At 36.2% G+C, this 19994-nt stretch overlaps 1 protein-coding gene across 3 annotated transcripts; it reads right to left on the bottom strand.

The window, feature by feature from the left end:
• Positions 1-271: 271 nt before the first annotated feature.
• Positions 272-19934, bottom strand: LOC138701044 (little elongation complex subunit 2-like). Of its 3 annotated transcripts, none has more exons than XM_069827578.1 (9): positions 19741-19934; positions 16441-16648; positions 14734-15475; positions 13945-14080; positions 10393-11191; positions 9335-9479; positions 7185-7404; positions 3565-3728; positions 272-642 (listed from the first exon to the last, which is right to left on the bottom strand). In XM_069827578.1, exons 1-9 carry the CDS (start codon positions 19764-19766, stop codon positions 572-574), a joined length of 2511 nt encoding a protein of 836 aa, XP_069683679.1. In that variant the 5' UTR covers positions 19767-19934; the 3' UTR covers positions 272-571. The 3 variants fall into 3 exon arrangements, with proteins under 3 accessions (XP_069683679.1, XP_069683680.1, XP_069683678.1); XM_069827579.1 differs by having other exon boundaries at positions 19903-19922; XM_069827577.1 differs by lacking the exon at positions 19741-19934 and adding an exon at positions 18376-19429.
• Between the last annotated feature and the right edge of the window lie 60 nt (positions 19935-19994).

Below are 19994 nucleotides of genomic sequence, written 5' to 3'. Positions count from 1 at the left end.
ATTTATTAGCATGCTATTCCACGCCATGTAAAATTATTTGGCTTTACCAGACGATTCATAATCACCTTTTGAAGTAGATGCAAGTCATAAAAACATGGTTTCATCACAAGATTTTCGTGTTCAGAGTTGTACCAATACAGCTATAAAAAGAGAGAGAGATGAAGCCATTTCCTCAAAGGTTTCAAAAAAACAACTATGTGCAAAAATGAGGAAAAATCGCAATGAGCAAGTTTCTCTTCTTTCAACTAAAGATCAAAATAATAGATACGAATAACAGTAATAATAATAAATTTTATTATTATGAATCAGTAGTCCACAAAAGAAAAATTACTATGCTCATAGAAGGAATTGTAAGTATTCACAACATAGCTTTTAATGACATATTTATTAAACTTCACTTATGAATCCTGACGACTTCGTAAGCCTTCAGTTAAGCCAATTATGACAAACTTAAGAGAATTAAATGTTTCATATTATGTATATCTCTTTTATATCTTCATCAATGAACAATGTGTCTTGCATATCTATTCGTTCAAAATGAATATAAGAGAATTTAATTACTGTGACTGCTTCACTCCTGTTTTGCATTCTTTTTTTTGTTTTTGTTCTTCTTTTTCTTTTTCTTCTTTGAAACAGGTTTTCCTGGAAAAAAAAAAAAAAGTTACACAATTAATATTTCTATCTATCCTGCTCACAATTGAATATCGAAATCTATACATTACAGATAATATGGATATACACACTTTTAATACTAGCCAAGTTCGAACACAATACCAATTTAAAATTTCGAGATTACATTATGTACGAAATATTTCAACAATATTTCAAAATCAACTTCACTCGTTAGATGTACATTTCTGTCCCTCAGAGGTATTGTATAATAAGTCCATTTTATCAACTTTAGGAGAAAGGCAAAAAACAAATTACACGTTTTTTTTTCTTTCATCCCTGGTAAAGTTACAAACATTTCTTTTATTTTTGATGTAGTGGAACCATAGTATAACTTGGAAAGTATAAGACATACATAAAAGTAGGAAGAGTTATGTGGGACTTATCGTAGTACATAACTCTAATACAGGGTTGGGCAGATAAAACTGGCCTGTTTCATCTTATTTTATTTGAAACAAACTTTTTCAAAGAAATGAAAGAAAATGAATAAATTACTAACCTTCATAATAGATGTTGAAAGTGCCCTCCACCAACATCTAAATACTTCTCTCCATGTCTTAACAGGTTCATATAGACACATGCCAATTCTTCCTGGGTGATAGTCTGGATGCTATTCCTGATGTTATCCTTTAATTCATCAATAGTATGGGGATTCTACTCGTACACTTTCCCCTTCAAGTACTCCAATAAATAAAAGTCACATGTCGACAAATCTGGTGACTGTGATGGTCACAAGACTTTGCTCACAGTCTACTCTTCAGTTAACATCTGAAGATCGGTGTGTGGTGCGTTATGACTGAAATGCATTATCGGTCCAATATTCTTTGACACCACAGTCAACACGGACGTATACTTGACCTTCTTTGATGAATTTTATCGCCAACTAACAGAAGAGGACCATAATTACTGCTTTTTTCAACAAGATGGAGCAACATCTCACACATCTGTGAGGTCACTTATGCATATTTATCAGATGTTCACTGAAGAGTGGACTGTAAGCAAAGGCTTGTGGTCACCACGGTCACCAGATTTGTCAACATGTGACTTTTATTTATGGGAGTACTTAAAGGGGAAAGTGTACAAGCAGAATCCCCATACTATTGATGAATTGAAGGATAACATCAGGAACAGCATCCACACTATTGCTGTGACGAATTGGCATATGTCTATATGAACCTGTTAAGACGTGCACAGAAGTGTCTACAAGTTGGTGGAGGGCACTTTCAACTCACCTAAGGTTAGTACAGGACACATCCATTTATTCATTTTATTCCATTTCTTTGAAAAAAAAAATTCATTAAAATCTGAAATCAGTTGTCCCGGGACTTAACAGAGGATACCTTTAGATAGATGTCACCATAAGAAATTCAACAGTGCTATAATCTCAACATCGCAAAATTTGGATCTCTGAGGTATAGATTTGATACGAACAAGCCCAGAGTTGTTTAAGCTATAAATTTACCTTTTTCTACACAATTTTATTTGCACAGTCACTGTACCTGTATATAAATGAAAAGAAATTAGCGTAAATTAAAATATTCTCAATTTTTCGCGCATGTATTTACATTGCCACTGCATTTTGAAACATAATTCAAATTAACTGTAGCATATTAATGAAGATTAATTATAAAATAAGGATGTCCTCTATCATCTACACTATTCAACATCTACCTGGAAGATTTTCAGAATATGCGAGGGGTGACAGTAGAAGAAAGAAGAATAAAGTGCATAGAATTTGTGATCTGGCATTAGCAGAAGAGGAGAAGATACTAAGTTATATGCTACTGCAGCTAAATGGCAGCTGTGAGCAGTATGGGATGAAGATAAATGCAAATAAGACGAAGACCATGGCTATCGGAAGGAAAATAAAGAAGGTAAACATGCGAATTCGAAATGAAGCAGTGGAGCAAGTGGACAACTTCAAACACTTGGGATGTACTATAAGCAGTAACATGAGCTGCTGCTAGGAAATCAAAAGGAGGATAGTAATGGAAGCTTTTAATAGAAAAAGAGCATTTTCTGCGGATCGTTGGAAAAGGAACTAAAGTAGAGACTACTGAAGTGGTTTGTGTGGAGTGTGGTATTGTGTGGAGCAGAAACATGGACATAACAACAAATTGAAGAGAAACAACTGGAAGCATTTGAAATGTGGATGAAGAAGAATGGAACGTGTGAAATGGATAGACAAAATAAAAAACGAAGCTGTGCTAGAAAGAGTGGGTCAAGAAAGAATAATGCTGAAACTGATCAGGAAGAGAAAGAAAAGAAATGTGGCTGGGTCTGAATTGCCCAAAAATTCATTGTGGATTGGAGAGCCGATTGTAAACAAAACTCCCGAAATTCCTGGTGCAGGAAATCTAAAACTACAGAAATTAAGGCAATTTCAAATGTGCCAGAATTTTCTCCATAACCCTGTATATATTATACTGACAAAGTGTCACACGAACATTTTCTACTTTCCTACAGATGCTTCCATTCACTTCCGTTACGTAGTCTACATTTTGTTGCAATAATCTTGCAATAAATCTCAATGGCTGTCCGGTAAAAACATCGAGGATGGAAAACCGGAAAATGGAGATATTTGTGCCAGAAAAAAGTAATTAGTTCTTTTGTAGATTTTTGTCTTCCATAGACTGGAACCTCTTGAGAGAATTTAATACAGTGAGATGTCTCCTGAATGCTTTTTCTTTCATTTCGAATTTTTCGTTAACTGGATGGCGAACACATCTCTCCTTTTCCCCTCTGAACATATACTTGGAGTCGGCTAGAGTGATGAACCAAAAAACTGATGGATATAGGAGAAGAAAAGTTTCTGTCTAAATTGCATCAAGTGCTGTGATGAATCTGTCATAAATCTAAATTTCTCAAACAAACACCACAGTACCGTCATCTTACCTCCAACATAACGTACTGGCGGGAATGTTCCTGGAATTCTGTTGAAGATCCTATGGAATGGTGTTACGACATTATGATCTATAGGAATCCATACTGAGTTCTCTAAGACAGGCTTGGCCCTCACATCTATTCTGTACATGTCATGGAGATTAAAGCGGCCATACCTGAATGAAAGATAAAGTTTTAAATTAAACCAGATGCAAAAAAATAAGTATGAATTATCTTAAGTGTAGCTTTCCTGGAGGCCTATAAGCAATGACAGTCATGTTGGTTTGCTCACTTACGAATTCTCCATTAAAAAATTCTCCATCCTTAGTAGGGTTTAAAAACCACAAATCTTGAATCTAATGTCAAACATGCAAATAATTATTATTATTAATGTCTAAACACCATTATAATTTTTTTTTAATTGGGTTATTTTACGACGCTGTATCAACATCTAGGTTATTTAGCGTCTGAATGAAATGAAGGTGATAATGCCGGTGAAATAAGTCCGGGGTCCAGCACCGAAAGTTACCCAGCATTTGCTCGTATTGGGTTGAGGGAAAACCCCGGAAAAAACCTCAACCAGGTAACTTGCCCCGACCGGGATTCGAACCCGGGCCACCTGGTTTCGCAGCCAGACGCGCTGACCGTTACTCCACAGGTGTGGACCCATTATAATATATATGTATTGGAATTGTGGCAAGGAAAATGGATGTTCTCTTAAAAACTAGCTCCAAATGCATTCCCCCCTCCCCACACACACACACACACACACACACACACACACACACACACACACACACACACACACACGCACATACCAAAAATTCCATTTGGACACTCCAAGATTTGAATGTAGGTGTTCAAAACAAAAAGAAGATACTCTATTCATTTGGTTAGCATGCACCTCAAAATTGTACATTTCAAACCCTAAAAATTATCTTTACTCTTGTAACTTGTCTCTTTTCCTAAGGTGGGGCTACAGTTTTATATTATAAATATAAATTATAGTAAACTGCTTTAAAGGAGTTGCGCGGATGTTCGAAAAACACGCACAATTCAAGGGAGAACAGTTAAAGTTTACCTCTAATTTCACTGCCTAAGGAAGAAACTTTGTGTTCTGGACACACATTACATTACATAATAAAAATAGATTAATAGTGAATGCCCATGAACTAGATTTGTAGAAAAAAAAAAGGGCCCACAATGTTAGCAGTTAAATATGCCTTTTAAAAATATCTAAGGAGTTTCTATATAGTATTCATAAAAATTATACAAGAATTGGTACGTTAAACCAAAGGTCCCGGGTTCGATGCCCAGCCCCGGAACAATTTTTCCCTCGAAATTATTCATAAGAATTATAATTCGGACATTTCTATGTCAGATTTTAGGATATGCACGATTGTTTAAATTTATTCATAGTAGACACTATTGTTGCGCAGCTGATGTAAGAAAGAGAAGGATTGAGAACACAACCAAGCAACCTACAGAGCTGGGATGGTGGAAATATAATTGCCGTAACAAACCAAGTGGATATGAGCGGGCCTAGAGCAAGCAAGAGAATGCATTAATAGTGTACTCATTGTTGAAATTATCGACATTATTATTACAAATAAGGCTGGTATTACACTGTCTGAGATTCTTACAACAAAATATACAAGCGAATTGCAAGCGATAAAAAATATAGTAATGATATTTTTGTTACTTCGTTATTGATAAAAGCAAATAATCACACAGTTACCGAGCATTACTTTGGATAAGTAAGCGTTGGAATGGAATGGAAATGAATTTAACTGCCAGATGGCCCAGCACTGCAACCTATTGAGATCTGTTTTGCTAATCCTCGATATGGAATGAGTTGCATGCCACAGATTCCCTACGCACACCGCCCTAACCATATGACTCCCTTAACGACCGGTCCCATATAGCCGACAGAATCCATATACCATTCCTGCTTCGGCAAATTCCTCCAAGGCACCCCTGTCAGTCCGAGACAAAACTCCTTCCCCGAGTAGGTCTGCCTTGGGTGCCGTTGCAGAAGCCATCCAACATCGCTGAACTACATTCCAACATTCCACAGAGGCCGGTCAAGAGAGTCAGCAGCTTCGGGAGGCTGCCGGTAGAGTGACCTGAAATGGGATGATGGGGGAGGAAAGGAAGTGACGAGATGAGTGGGGTTCCAATCGCCTGATAAAGTTACCTGATATTCATCCATATTATACCCCAAAAAAACCTCACCAGGCAACTTGTTCTGACTGGGAATCGAACCCGGGATTACGGGTTTGGAAGTACAATCGCTAACCCCTCGGCCACAACGGTGGACTAAAGTATCTGTTACTAGTAATGCGTTATTCCCCAATGCAACAAACTGCATCTGTGCACAAATACAATAGAACCACTTTTTAACGAATCTCTGAAGGATTACTTTTCTTTTCCTTACAAGGGGGATTTAAAATGAGAAGGAAAGTTTAAATTAATTAGTACTAATATGTATGTTATATACGAAATATAATTATTTAATTAGGCGTACAATTATTATTTACTTACAAATGGCTTTTAAGGAACCCGGAGTTTCATTGCTGCCCTCACATAAGCTCGCATTATTTACAATACATTTCATTATAATATTTTCCAACTCTTCAAATGGTGAGGCACGAATGTTTTTCCATTTGGTTGAACCAGAACCACACTGAAACTAGGCAGTCGATATTCCTTTTTTCTTCTTCATTATTTCCCATAATGAGGCAGTTGGCAAACCATGCTTTTTGCCATTTGCGTTAGTGTTACTTGAGGATTAACCTCAACACCCTTTACTGTTTTCATTTCCAGTCCGATAGTTAATTTCTTCTATTTTGTCGCCATTATAATGATGCATAAAACAGCATAAACTAACGAACAACTTCGAAACTGGATCCACAGAACTTGCGAGAACAAAACAAGCAAATAATGCGAAGCAAGACCGTAGAGAACTATAGTCCCAACACTGTTATTTCCGGCGTGACTCCGCCTCTTTTCTTACGTCTTAGAAAGTGAAGGCTCTATAAAGTCTAGGTAGGTAGTATCGTTCACCATTTTTGTTCTTACGTTGCCGAGCTACCATACAAGGAATCTATTTGCCACACCGTTAAACATTATCATGTCGTAGCTCCTATGATAATAAATCAAACTCAATGTAATTCAGCAAATAAATGAGCGGCAAATAACGTCTTCGTGTGCTTTCTGCGAACGCCAATGAAAGAGCTAAAATGGCGGGCGAATATATTAAGTATTTATCGAGCCTTAAGAAATGAATCAGCGAATCACAAGACGCACACGTTTAAATGTAGCCGACCTGCAATGCGATTGGCTACCGGAAATTAGAGCGACGGGACTATATAAAGAATAATGCCGCTTGAGATGTGTTACTGAATATGCTGGTACTATTGATTACTGAAAGTAAAGTTGATATTTGGGCTTCATTATCACAAAATCCACTTGAAAAGTATTCCTTAAAAGCGGGAATTAATTACATTATTCTTATGGTAATTTGGCTGGGACTTAACAGATTATTCCTTAAAAACGAGAACGTTAAAACTGGGTTTTTATTGTACTTGGGAGTTGACTGTATAGTATTATGATGAAGAAAACTTGCTTACTTCACACTCTGACGCAGATTGACAAATGCACCCAACTTGGCAGTGTGAGACAGAAGATAATGTCCTGGTTCGAGGTCCACCAGTCCGAGCAGCACGTTGTACATTGTTCCCAGCACGGTGCTGTTCGGACGGCCAGTCTGCTGAATGCTTTCTTGAGCTATTTCCTGCAGCGAGCGCTCGTCAACCATCATAACTTCTGATGTGCTAGCATTTACACGCACTGCAAATAAAATGTGTCTCTCTTACATATTTACGTAAAGCACCTCAACATTTCCCCCGTTAAAGTAAGTACAGTGCATATCCCTTTCAGTTCTTCGGTAAAAAATCTTGGCCTTCACAATGTCCCAATCTCAATTGGGACATGCAAATCACAGAAACCTGCAGAAAAGTATATTCTATTATCCATATGCTAAAAAGGATAAATGTTCATCTTCCCTCTTGCTTAAAAAAGTCCCTTGTGCAGACGCTTGTATTTCCCTATTTTGACTATGCTGACATTTTACTGACTGACCTTTCCAGCGACAACAAAACGAAACTTCAACGTGCTCATAACTTGTGTGTACGTTTTGTAAGCAATGTTCGTAAATATGATCATATTATCCCATCCCTGGAAACAATAGGTTGGCTTAAACTAGATAAGAAAAGAAATTTACATTCACTTCTCCTTCTCTTCGAAATCTTGAACTCTTCTATTCCTTCGTACCTGTCATCTCGCTTCACTTACCTTTCTTCCCACCACAATCTGAACACACGCTCTCGCCATGAAACAATACTAACAATATCATCCCATCGAACCTCCTCATACTCATCCTCTTTCACAATAGCCCTGCCAAGACTCTGGAATTCTTTACCTGCTAGCATCAGGGACTGTCGAAATAAAATTGAATTCAAACACATACTAGGCACTTGGTCAGTAATTGAGACTCGTTCAGACATGGTTTCTTGTAAATAGTTCTCTTAATCTATCACAAAATATTTCAATATCCGGTAATTTCATCATTATAGATTTTTGTTATTGTAGGTTTAATTTGTAATTCAGTAAATACAAAAATATTCTTTGTTCTTAACTTCTATGATAAAATGTCTAGCTTTCATTAATCAGGTAATCTTGTCGTACTTTAATTTTTATTGTAATTGTAATTGTAAATTTAATATTAATTGTAATTTTATTGTTCATATTATAGTTGTAATCCCCTGGTAGAGGGGCAGAGAAGGCCTGACAGCCTTATCTCTACCAGGTTAAATAAATAAATAAATAAATACTAACAAAATACTTGCAACCAGCTATCTCTGTATGTGGTGCATTTTTCATACAACTTAGCTCTAAATTTTTGGATTCAAACATTTTTATCCCTATTGTAAAAACTGGTGCCCATTAAGAAAACAGTTACATGAAAGCCACGAAATGAATGAAGACCACTTGAAGACCTGTGAAGCATTAAGATCAGAAGAAACTACAGTTCAACAGTATTGGGAAGCACGACTGCTAATGGCTTCATTGCCAATTGCTAGGCACTAGACAACAACAACATTTTTATCCCCATACTGATGGCCTTAAGAAACACTACAAGATGAAACTCCCAGTAGAACCTCGATTATTCAGCCTAAACAGAGTCAAGTGTGAACAGGGTAATGGCAACTCTATTCTCCCTGAAGCTACGATTTCCCCCCCCCCCCTATTTTCATTCAACAGCCATGTTTCCTATGTACTTGGCCACAATTCGACAAAAGTCTAATATCGAAAACAACAGTAGTATCTGTAGTCTGTCCTTGACAGCCAGCGGAAAAAGGCATGCGGTAACACAGCTCAGAATAAGTACAGTGTATTACATTGCGTTGAGTTCTACATATTCAGTGCTTGGACGTGCAGACATTTCAAAATGTATTACAAATGAAACTTAAAACAAAACTTTGACCACTTGTTTCTGTAAACATTTACTCTTTCAAGCCCTTCTTGCATCCAACTCCTCATTATTGAAGAAAAACGTAAAGAAAAACCCCAACCAGATAATCAACCCATGCAGAATTCAAACTTATACATATGCATAATCTCAGAGCAGCTTGTTAATCCGTGGGCTATCTTAGTACACATAAATTTCCTAATAAAAGAAATACTGAGATGGTACTGCACATTAAATATAAAAACATACCTCTCAACAGATGAGTTTCGGGTCTAAAGTAGAGTGAAATCCAGTTCCGAGTTAATTCACTCTGTGTAAGGCATTCGGCTCCATATTCTGTCTGGTACTCCATTTTTGGTGTCACATATACTCTCTGTATTTTTTTATATTGTCTCTGTAAGCAGAAATCAAAGGAGCACAAATTAATTAAAATGTAATACTTAATACATTCTGAGATTTTTTTTATTGGGTTATTTTACGACGCTGTATCAACATCTAGGTTATTTAGCGTCTGAATGAAATGAAGGTGATAATGCCGGTGAAATGAGTCCGGGGTCCAGCACCGAAAGTTACCCAGCATCTCTGAGATCTTCAACAGAAGTGCAGAACGCACCTTATCTCAATAGTCAATGCTCTATGGCAGCTGGTTCTAATGTGCTCAAGTGTTACAGTGCATTGGTAGTTTTGTTTACAGATAATTTATTCTCTGCTAGAATATAAAATTTTGTTGGTTTACACAACAGAACAAAATACGCGGTATTATTAGAGCTCTACACTATTTCTCTCGCTTTTCTCCCTCTCTCGTAAAATCACACAGTGAAGAAAAGCAAAACTAGGATTCTGGATAAACGAGTTTACGAAACCAAAGAAAGGAAAAAAGTCTCTCTTTAATTGCAGGAATGTATAAGTGGGGTTCGACTGTATTAAGGTCAAATGAAAAACATATTTAATATAAACTGGAGCCCTAAATGAATGATTTATTTTATTGGGTTATTTTACGACGCTGTATCAACATTTCAGGTTATTTAGCATCTGAATGAAATGAAGGTAATAATGCCGGTGAAATGAGTCCGGGGTCCAGCACCGAAAGTTACCCAGCATTTGCTCATATTGGGTTGAGGGAAAACCCCGGAAAAAACCTCAACCAGGTAACTTACCCTGACCGGGATTCGAATCCGGGCCACCTGGTTTCGCGGCCAGACGCGCTGACCGTTACTCCACAGGTGTGGACTAAATGAATGAGATAATGTTAAAAGTGACAAATACTGTTGAAAAAAAAAGAAACATTTCAAAGAAAATTCTGGTACCTGATGGCCATCCACTCGATTCCTGACAATAATTTTAATCTCACGATTGTTGGAATCCCCTTTGAGAAAGTTGTCCTTAAGGTCTTCCTTTTGATTCTCATGTTTGTGCATCTTCCACAGCCGGTACGAGACATTAGTACAACGGGCAGGTGGGACCCACCCTCCATCTTTCACCTTCCCTTCCACTTCCTTGATAGACGAGGACATGTCTGCTTCTTTCTCGTCCTTGTGCTGTTGGCTCCTCAAGCACATGGAAATTCTGTCACTGCGTGTCTGAAGATTTCCTCCTGATGACTCTGTGCTGACCTCTTCACTGTCTCTGGGAGTCTGTGTTTCACAATCACCATCAGGCAGAGTCTTCCTTACAAACTGAATTGGTTTCTGACCAAGACTCTTGTTAATGGACGACATCTTTGCTATTAATCTAGCCTTACTTCTTGTAATTCGGGAATCTTCCTCTGTATTTTCAGTCACAGGTGAAGATTTAACAACTTTGCTCCTCTTCTTCGTGGTGCTGATATCTAAATCACTGCAGTCGATGACCAGTCCAGCCTCACTGTCTGTGATGTCGGAATTGTGACATTCATCCTCACTCAGCTCTGTGTTATTATGTTTCCTCTTCAGCGGTGTGTTCACAGGACTGGTCATCTCACATTTTGTGATTCTAGGTTTCATCTCCGGAGAGGATGACTCATTTTCATCACTGTCTGTAGTCTTCCAAGAATTAGTGTCAGAGGCATCATCAGGTGCTTGGTTTCGTGTATCGGCCATGCGGCTATTTTTGTTACTCCTCTCCAACCTAAAAAGGGGAAAAAATTATGAGATTCCATCCATGGTTTTATAGCAACTGAGTTATAATAACTAGACACTGGATATTTAGAAAAGTGCCTACTTTATTCGAAAAAACATTTTAAGAATCTGACATACAATAATAACGGAAAATAAAGCAATCTCATGTATTTTATGTAGCCTAGTTTCATCTTCTTGAATATAAATGCCTTCTTAGTACACCCATGCTTAATGCAATAAAAGTGAGTAATAGTTATTTATCAAGTGGCTAAAAGTGTCCATTATTTGTGAGCTTTTTTTTTTAGTTGGTTATTTAACGACGTTGTACCAACAACTGGGTTATTTAGCATTGATAGAATTGGTGATAGTGAGTAAGATGGTATTTGACGAGATGAGTCCGAGGATTCACCATAGATTACACGACATTCACCTTAAGGTTGGAGAATATTTCCAAAAAAACTTAACCAGGTAATCAGCCCAAGTGGGAATCGAACCCACGTCCAAGCGCAACTCCAGATAAGGCCTCTGTCGATTGAGATATGCTGGTGGCTCATTTGTAAGTTATGATTTTTCACGAACACATAGTGGACTTTAAGCCACGTGTAACATACAATGTTTTATGCTATCCTGGTAATTAAATTGTAATTACTGTCCTTCTTATTTATTTATTCTGATATAGGTATCAGTTTAAAATAATGTAAATGATCACATGGATCCTGCAATTAAAATACATGAATATGTGGAGATAGAACATTTTAGAGGAGTGTAACAAGAGGTACCTCATATGACTTATGTTTGTGAACAAAATTCCCTTATCTTTATTACTTTGGTATTGGGAACATGATAAAAATAGGGCATTTCGGTGTAGACATCGTGTACTTTTCTTTATGGTCTAATTTTCTGTATTCTTATGTAGTTGGTTCCTCAAAAGCTTCATTAGAAAATGTTTATTTATTCTAATGCAATTTGGTTAGTCCATATTTCAGGCACAACTATATACAGCAATAAAAACTTCCATAAGTAAAGACAGTCTTAACTTTATCTGACATGCTTCTGTTTGATTAGAATTGTGTTGTTGTTGTTGTTATCTAATGCTGGGCTTTGGCAACGAAGCCATTAGCGTTCTTGCTCTCCAATATTTCTCTGTGGTGGATCCATCAGGTAGAACTTCACAGGTTATGAGATGATCTTCAGTCATTTCTTCTTCTTTATTGCATAGAGGGCAATTTGGATTTGTGTAAATTCCTATTTTATTCAAGTGTTTGGCCAAATAATCGTGTTCTGTAAGCAGTCTGAATTTTGCTACTGCAGATTTACGTGGGATTTCTGGAATAATTTCTGTTTTTTTTTATTAAAATACTCCATTTTTTATCTTTGGCTTTGGTACATAGTGCATGGTTTTGCTTGATTTTATATTTATTTTTAATTAGTCGTTTGATGGATGTAAAAGGTAGGCTTGTATTTGTATTCTGAATTAAATTGGATCCTTCTTTGGCAAGAAAGTCAGCAGTTTCATTTCCAGCAATTCCGCAATGTGCAGGTATCCATTGCAATTGAATTCTTTTCTGTAGTTTTTGAAGTTGTTGGATCATTTTGTGACATTCTTTAATTTGGATTGACATCATTTTATATCAATTTATTGCATATAATGCTGCTTTAGAATCAGAGAGAATGATAGCATTTTGAAATTTATCTATTCTGTATAGTAGGTATTGGACTGAGATATGAATAGCCATTATTTCCGCATCAAAATTTGTTGTATGATGTCCTGCTGGTTGATAAAATGAGAATAATGCACACGTAATTCCTGATCCTGAGTTGTTATCGATAATAGACCCATCTGTGTAGATATGTAACCATTCTTCTGGTGGGTATCTATTGTTCACAGCTTCTAATGCCAGCGCTTTTAGTACAGGTTTGGAAGTTTCAGATTTTGTAACTGGTTCTTCTAAATCTAGTTGAATGTTAATTGGTTCGAAGGTTAGAGGGTTTCCTCTGCTTAAATGTTTTCTTTAGATTTAGGGAGATTCAATTCTGTTTTTATTTCAGTGACTTTGGACAGGAAACTTTTTTGTGTTTTCAACTTGGTTGGTTGTAACAGTCTTTTTTTCCCATTTTGTTGTTGTTAACCGCAGCATTTTTTCATGGTGTGTTAGTGCCTGCTCCTCTAGAGTGAGATATATTGGAGGGTTCTGGGTTAGGGCTTGCATTGCCGTGATTGGGATTGATTTTGCTGCACCAGTTATTAGTCGCAGGGCCTGATTTTGGCATACTTCTAGTCGATTCAGGTTGAAATTATTTGCTGTAATTAATACCTCCACATTGTAGAGAAGTATTGGCTTGATGAATATTTTGTACGTGATGTTCAAAGTCTGCCGATTACTACCCCACTTGGCTCCAGCTATCTCTTTAAAATTGGAAGTCTTTTTGTTGATTTGTTTACTACTGCTTCAATATGATTTCTCCAAGATAATTTTGAATCAAAAATTGTCCCTAAATATTTCGTTTCATATGTTTGTCTCAGGTTTGTTTTCTTGAACTGTAGATTTAGTTTTGGGATTTTTTTCTTCAAGCTAAATATTTGAAACGTTGTTTTATCAGTATTTATGGCCATCAAATTGTTGTCAGTCCACTTTTCTAATAGGATCAGAATTGATTAGAATTGTTAAAGCAGGATCTTGTCTGTTTTTCAATCAAATAGCCTGAATGGTGCTGGTATAATTTGGACTATGCAGTACATATTGTTATATGTAATATACTTACAGAAAGCATTTTGGGTGCTTTCCATGGCATATCAAAGCTTTGACACCAAACTTGTGAAACCAGAAGTTCTTCTCCATTGTAGACAAACTGCTTCGGGGAAGAGCTTTGTCTACATAGACAACCTTCTTAGTAGATCCTGAAACATACATTAAAACACTCTTTACTGACATTAACTCATTCATCAATGTTTTTGTTCTAAATTAATATAGGTTGCATTTTAACTATTGCAGTACGGTAGTTATATAGCTTTACAATTAATGTTCACATATATAGTCCCGTCGCTCTAATTTCTGGCAGCCAATCGCGTTGCAGGTCGGCTACATTTAAACGTGTGCGTCTTGTGATTCGCTGATTCATTTCTTAAGGCTCGATAAATACTTAATATAATCGCCCGCCATTTTAGCTCTTTCGTTGACGTTCGCAGAAAGCACACGAAGACGTTATTTGCCACTCAATTATTTTCTGAATTACAGTGCATTTGATTTATTATCATAGGAGCTACGACATGATAATGTTTAACGGTGTGGCAAATAGATTCCTCGTATCGTAGTTCGGCAACGTAAGAACAAAAATGGCGAACGATACTACCTATCTAGACTTTATAGAGCCTTCACTTTCTAAGACGTAAGCAAAGAGGCGGAGTCACGCCGGAAATAACAGTGTCGGGACTATAATAATGAGTACAATACGAATATTTATGACCTAAAAATATGCAAATATACCCTAAAATGCAAAATATGATCAACTTGTTTAATGAAATAAAATAAGAGAGCTCCGTACAATACATACCATTTCTTGCATAATCTTTCACCACTATAGGTATATCCCAAGATTTTTCAAATCCTGGGGCATGGTTGTCAGCAATGTGTTTCAGACCACTTGAAGATATCACAATATGAGCCCCATTTACTAGAGCCAATTTCTCTGCATTCTCATCCTGACTAACTGGAACTTTATGCAAAATCTTGGCCCGTTCCCATGCTGGCAACCTGCAGTCAGGCGCAATCTTAGACACCATTCTCGAGTAGTCAGTAGGAACCCGTACAGATTTCTTAAAATTTGGTGTGATTATAAAAGGAATAGACCCCAGTTCCAACAAGTCTTTCTCTACTACTAGGCTAACTGGCTTCCTGTTGTCAGAATACACAAGCGGTAACATCCGCAGTGGCTCGTATGCAGCCGGGTACCTCGTAACCCTGCTCAGGCGATGTTGCCATGTCTCCTCGATGTACTTCTTCACATCAGGATTGATAAGCAGGTATCGGTCCTGTGTGAGGGCACAGCGCTGCTTCACGAAGTGGATGAACTCATACCGCTCTGCGACAACCTTGTCATGCAACAGCTCGTACTGTTTCAGCTCCTTCTGCTCTGTCTGTGAGACGAACACTGTGGACTTCTTGTTAGCGAACTTCAGCATCAGCTGCATGTACTGTTCCTGCTGCAAGGCACTCAGGGACGATGCTTTGGGGTACTTGATTTTACTCTCGTCTGGGAAGCATGGCACAAATTTTCTCCTCTGTAATGGTTTCATCTGTTGACAGAAACAAAAAAAAATTAAAAACAATGAAATGATATGGAATAAAAAGTGACAGTAACCAACAGAGACTGCTTCTTAGATAAACTGATATTTTTTCCGAAAATTAACATTTGGTTAACAAAAAAACAACGTAACAACTGTTAATGAGCTGATGTCCAAACTTCCCTCAAACTGTGCACAGTCTTAGATCTCCATAGTGGATGGCAAACACACCTGATTTCAATTGTCTGTAACAATTTAATGGATTAAAAGTAACACATAATTGCAATTAAAATTTAATGAGGGGATTCTGGATGAAGGCTCACACGTGTCAAACCCTGCATTTAGAAAGGAACATTTTTATTGAAACAAAATATTTTTGTGATTATTGCTGTGTGAATTATGATGTCATCGAGAACATTCTTAAATGAAACCCTACAGTTTGCTTAATCTCATCAGAAAGAGAATACTTTTTAATTAATGATTTGTACACTTTTACAAGACAACTTTTTAACAGGGGGAGGAGATAAATGATGTCCCCCATAATCTTGTTATATTGGGATTCTATAGTTTTGCTTTGCCCCCCCACCCAAAGGAAATGGTTCTTTCTCCGCCTATGGCCAGCATGATAACCTTACTTATCCCTAGATTTTAGAAGAGTGTTGTATATGCCATCCCAGTGGACATTGGAGAGAGTGCTGATTGTGCGATTCACTACTTTTGATCAATTTAGATTCAGAACCGAAATGTTCGACAGAGTCCAATAATCCATGCTACAATCGTGTAATGACTGTAGACACTACTCTGAACATCTTCTGTAACCTGTTCGCAAGGATACTTGAAGAAAAGATGAATAGGCCCTAATTAATTTCATAATTATAAATGTCACTAAAATCTGTTTTTTCTTGTCATGTTAACTCCAAAATGGCAAGAGAAATGACTCACTCTGTATAAATAAAGTAAAAGTGAAAGTCTAGTACCTGTGCAGCATTACTGGTTTTGGCTTTCGTCTGTGGGGTTTTGCTCTCCCCATCACTTGTTCTCTCATCATTCTCCAAATCAGAATCTGAGTCATCGCTGAATATTTGTTGCAAATTTCCATGCAATATTTTATAAGTTGAAGAGAATTTTCTCAAGGCTGCATTTGCTAGTAATGTAGAAGAATTGTCCTCAATATGAGGAACATTCCTGAAATAGTATGTGAAAAAAGACAGAGGTCAGTGAGCTGTGTCACATAAGTTAGCCGATTTTCTCTTCACTATTGTTCGGTTATCATTTTTTAACAAGTTCACTTTTTGTTTTATGTAAATGGCTAAATGAACAGTAAATTTTAATTCTTTTTACTTACTATATTAAATGACCATATCACCCAAATTTAGGTCTCTTTTAACATGACAAACTAGCACACAGGAAATTTTGATGATTTTAGATGTGAAAATTGTATTTTTGGTCCAGGGAAAATACAAGGGTTCATTGAAATAGAGAGCCTTAAATATTGAACTTCATGTCGACAAAAAAAAAAAAAAAAAAAAAAAAAAAAAAAAAAAAAAATTCCTTATAAATTTGATGATTTTCATTTCCAAAATCACCCGTGTGCTAGTTTCGCCAATTTAATCTTTTGAAACCAATAGTTTTGTCAGTAGGTCTTGATATTTATTGCATGGAACCAACCATATATATCGATACTTTCCATACAAATGCTCAAATTGAAGTATGAGAATGTGATCATATATACATACAACATACATACATAATATTCAAGACTGAAACTACCATGTTCATTAATCAGTAGGCTATGTCTCTAACCACGGAGTTAACTAATTTAGGATCTACCATAAGAGGAGCTATGGGGCGGCACTGCCCCTCAAACTTGTCTCAACTCTTCTTTTGTTAACGTTAGGAAATAATTGAATTAAAAAGATTTTTCTTCCTTTTGTTTATGATTAAGTTTCTGTGCTTAAATCGACGAATTAATGTCTTCAGATCATGTGTCTGGACTAAAATATTTATTTTAAATTTCTGAATGTATAAGAATAATTCTTATAGAAATTATTTCTATACCTCACTTGAGGAATGGAAGCACAGTACCGGTAATGTTTCTTTTGTAACTGCCTATAATCATGTGTTAGAAGTCTGCAGATGTTCAGGCCGCCACTTGGAGAAATATCAATAACATACTGCATAACAATGCAGAAAAAAGAAAAGTGATCCCGGTATAATATGTAAACTTAAAGACGAGAGATTAAGTAAAATAATTAGAATTTACATTTCATATGATATCTTCAGGAAGATAAGCTTCAGCTAAAAAAAGTTTCTGTTAGCACTGTTACATAGTGTTATTGATGCATACATGTGTTTGTGTGTGAGAGAGAAAAATTGGGAGATTGTTTTAAGTTATGCCCTATTATAATTTGTAGTAGACCTACAGCCCTATACAACTCGGTCCGAAACATCGCAGATATGGATGTAACACTGTAAGAAATACGCACCCCGAAAATACCATTATTAAATGATCATATTCCGATATAGGGCTACTGTACCACGGTCAAACTATAAGAGGGGGAGAAGGTAAATAATGTCTCCCATAACCTTGTTTATCGGGATTCTATGGTTTTGCTTCCCCCCCTCCCCCAAGGAAACTGTTCTCTCTCCGCCCATGGGGTCTACCTAGGAAGAGTTGTGTTACGTCCTACTTCAAGCACAAATCATGCCATAAGTAAATATAGCATCGTTAAGTATGACCTTGCAAATTTTCATAAGCAAAGTTAAATAGGCATTTATACATCACTAAATAAAAAACTGTACATTTGTGCATGATCATCTCTCCTGCATATGAACCACATTAAATTTCAGTATGCATGACTAACATACCATTCTGCATTCAAAAGATACAGGCCTTACTATTCAACTTTTACCGTAAATTTTCTAATGCTGTTTTCTTCATAGTAGTCGAAATTCTATCCTCTTTCTCGTTTCTATGTTGGGAACCTCAAAATCTCTTGCCTGTCTTCAAAACTATATACAATACTCATATACTCTGTATAAATTAAAAACCACACCGTAGAGTTGCAAACAATTCCCGCCTGAAACTGTTGCTTTTCATATTTCTTTTTTTGACCGTTCGAGCAGTGCATTGTTAGGTGTAAGGTAAACATCATGTCTGAAAAACTTGTCCTGTATGAAATCTGTAGAGGACACGAAAAAAAAAATTACGTAAGCTGAAACGACACCAACTGAAAATGAGTATGTATAAAATAATTAACAGGTAATTACATAATTTATTATTATTTTAGCAAAAACATTGTTTTAAGTTTAGAGTGATAAGTCGATTTTCGTGTTTAATGTGTTCAACCTGTAACAGTTGGCTATCATGTACAGTTTATTCAAATTGTAACAATGTAGGCTAGCAGTATTTAAATTAATAATTATGCCTGGTTTTTTTTTATGATCTAAAGATCTCCAAAATATGCAGTACAAAATATGCACTTATAACCTAAAAATTCCAGAAATATGCACTATAACATATAAAATATGACCTAACAATATTAATTAGGTAATAATTTCAGTTGTAAAATAAATTAATAAATCAGTTTATGACAATGGACTATTTAGGCCTATTTAAAAATAACATGCACATGAGAGGCAAGCTAAAGTATGGAATTTGATATTGTAGTATGCTTTTTATTTTATTAAAATTATCAGTAGTTGGCGTAAGCTATGATTTTTTTGCATGCTTCTTTTAGTTCAGTTTATGAGTTCTGAGTTGCAATGTATACAATGAATACTTTGTGCAAATTTTGAAATAAAAAAGATGTCCTATTGTCAGCCAACAAAGCCTTGTACTTCGAGAAACTTCTACTTCAGCTGACACAAGAGGAGCATATTTAAAATGGGCAATATCATTTGAATCTCTTTAAAGATAAATTTCAGAACATGGATTCCTTCCGTTCCCTTACTTCAAAATTCCAACCTTGTACACACAAAAAATAAATTACTGGCACTAAAAAGTGCCTTTTCGTAAGCACGATAATGCGCAAACGTAAGACAAATTTGCTCTTTTTAGCATTTTAAGACATAATTGTCAGTGAGGAATAATTTATTTTATATGCACACAAGGTTGGAATTTTGAAGAGGGAAAATAAGGAATCCGTGTTCTGAAATTTATTCATATTTAATTTCACATATTACATTTAGTGTACCTAATCATATAATACTTAGAATTGTAACATGAATTGAAATGTTGAATTTTACTGTAAGCAACATAACCTCAACTAATGTACCAGGGTAAGTTGAGGAATTCTTCCATCGAATTTGAATTTAAATAAAAGGACACAAACTTCTCCGTCCATAAAACTGTACATTGTCTTTTTATTACATGTTTTTACTGCTTAATTAAAGACATAAATATATATATTACGAAATCAATTTCATAGACTACAAACCACATGTACTATGACGTCTATGACACTATACCATTGTTGCCAATATGGTTCTTGAAAACACGCTATTACACAGTACGCGCGCGAGTGTGAGT

This window comes from Periplaneta americana, chromosome 6, assembly GCF_040183065.1.
Source record: "Periplaneta americana isolate PAMFEO1 chromosome 6, P.americana_PAMFEO1_priV1, whole genome shotgun sequence".
NCBI classification, from domain to species: Eukaryota; Metazoa; Arthropoda; class Insecta; order Blattodea; family Blattidae; genus Periplaneta; species Periplaneta americana.
This window is presented reverse-complemented; position numbering and strand designations above follow the sequence as displayed.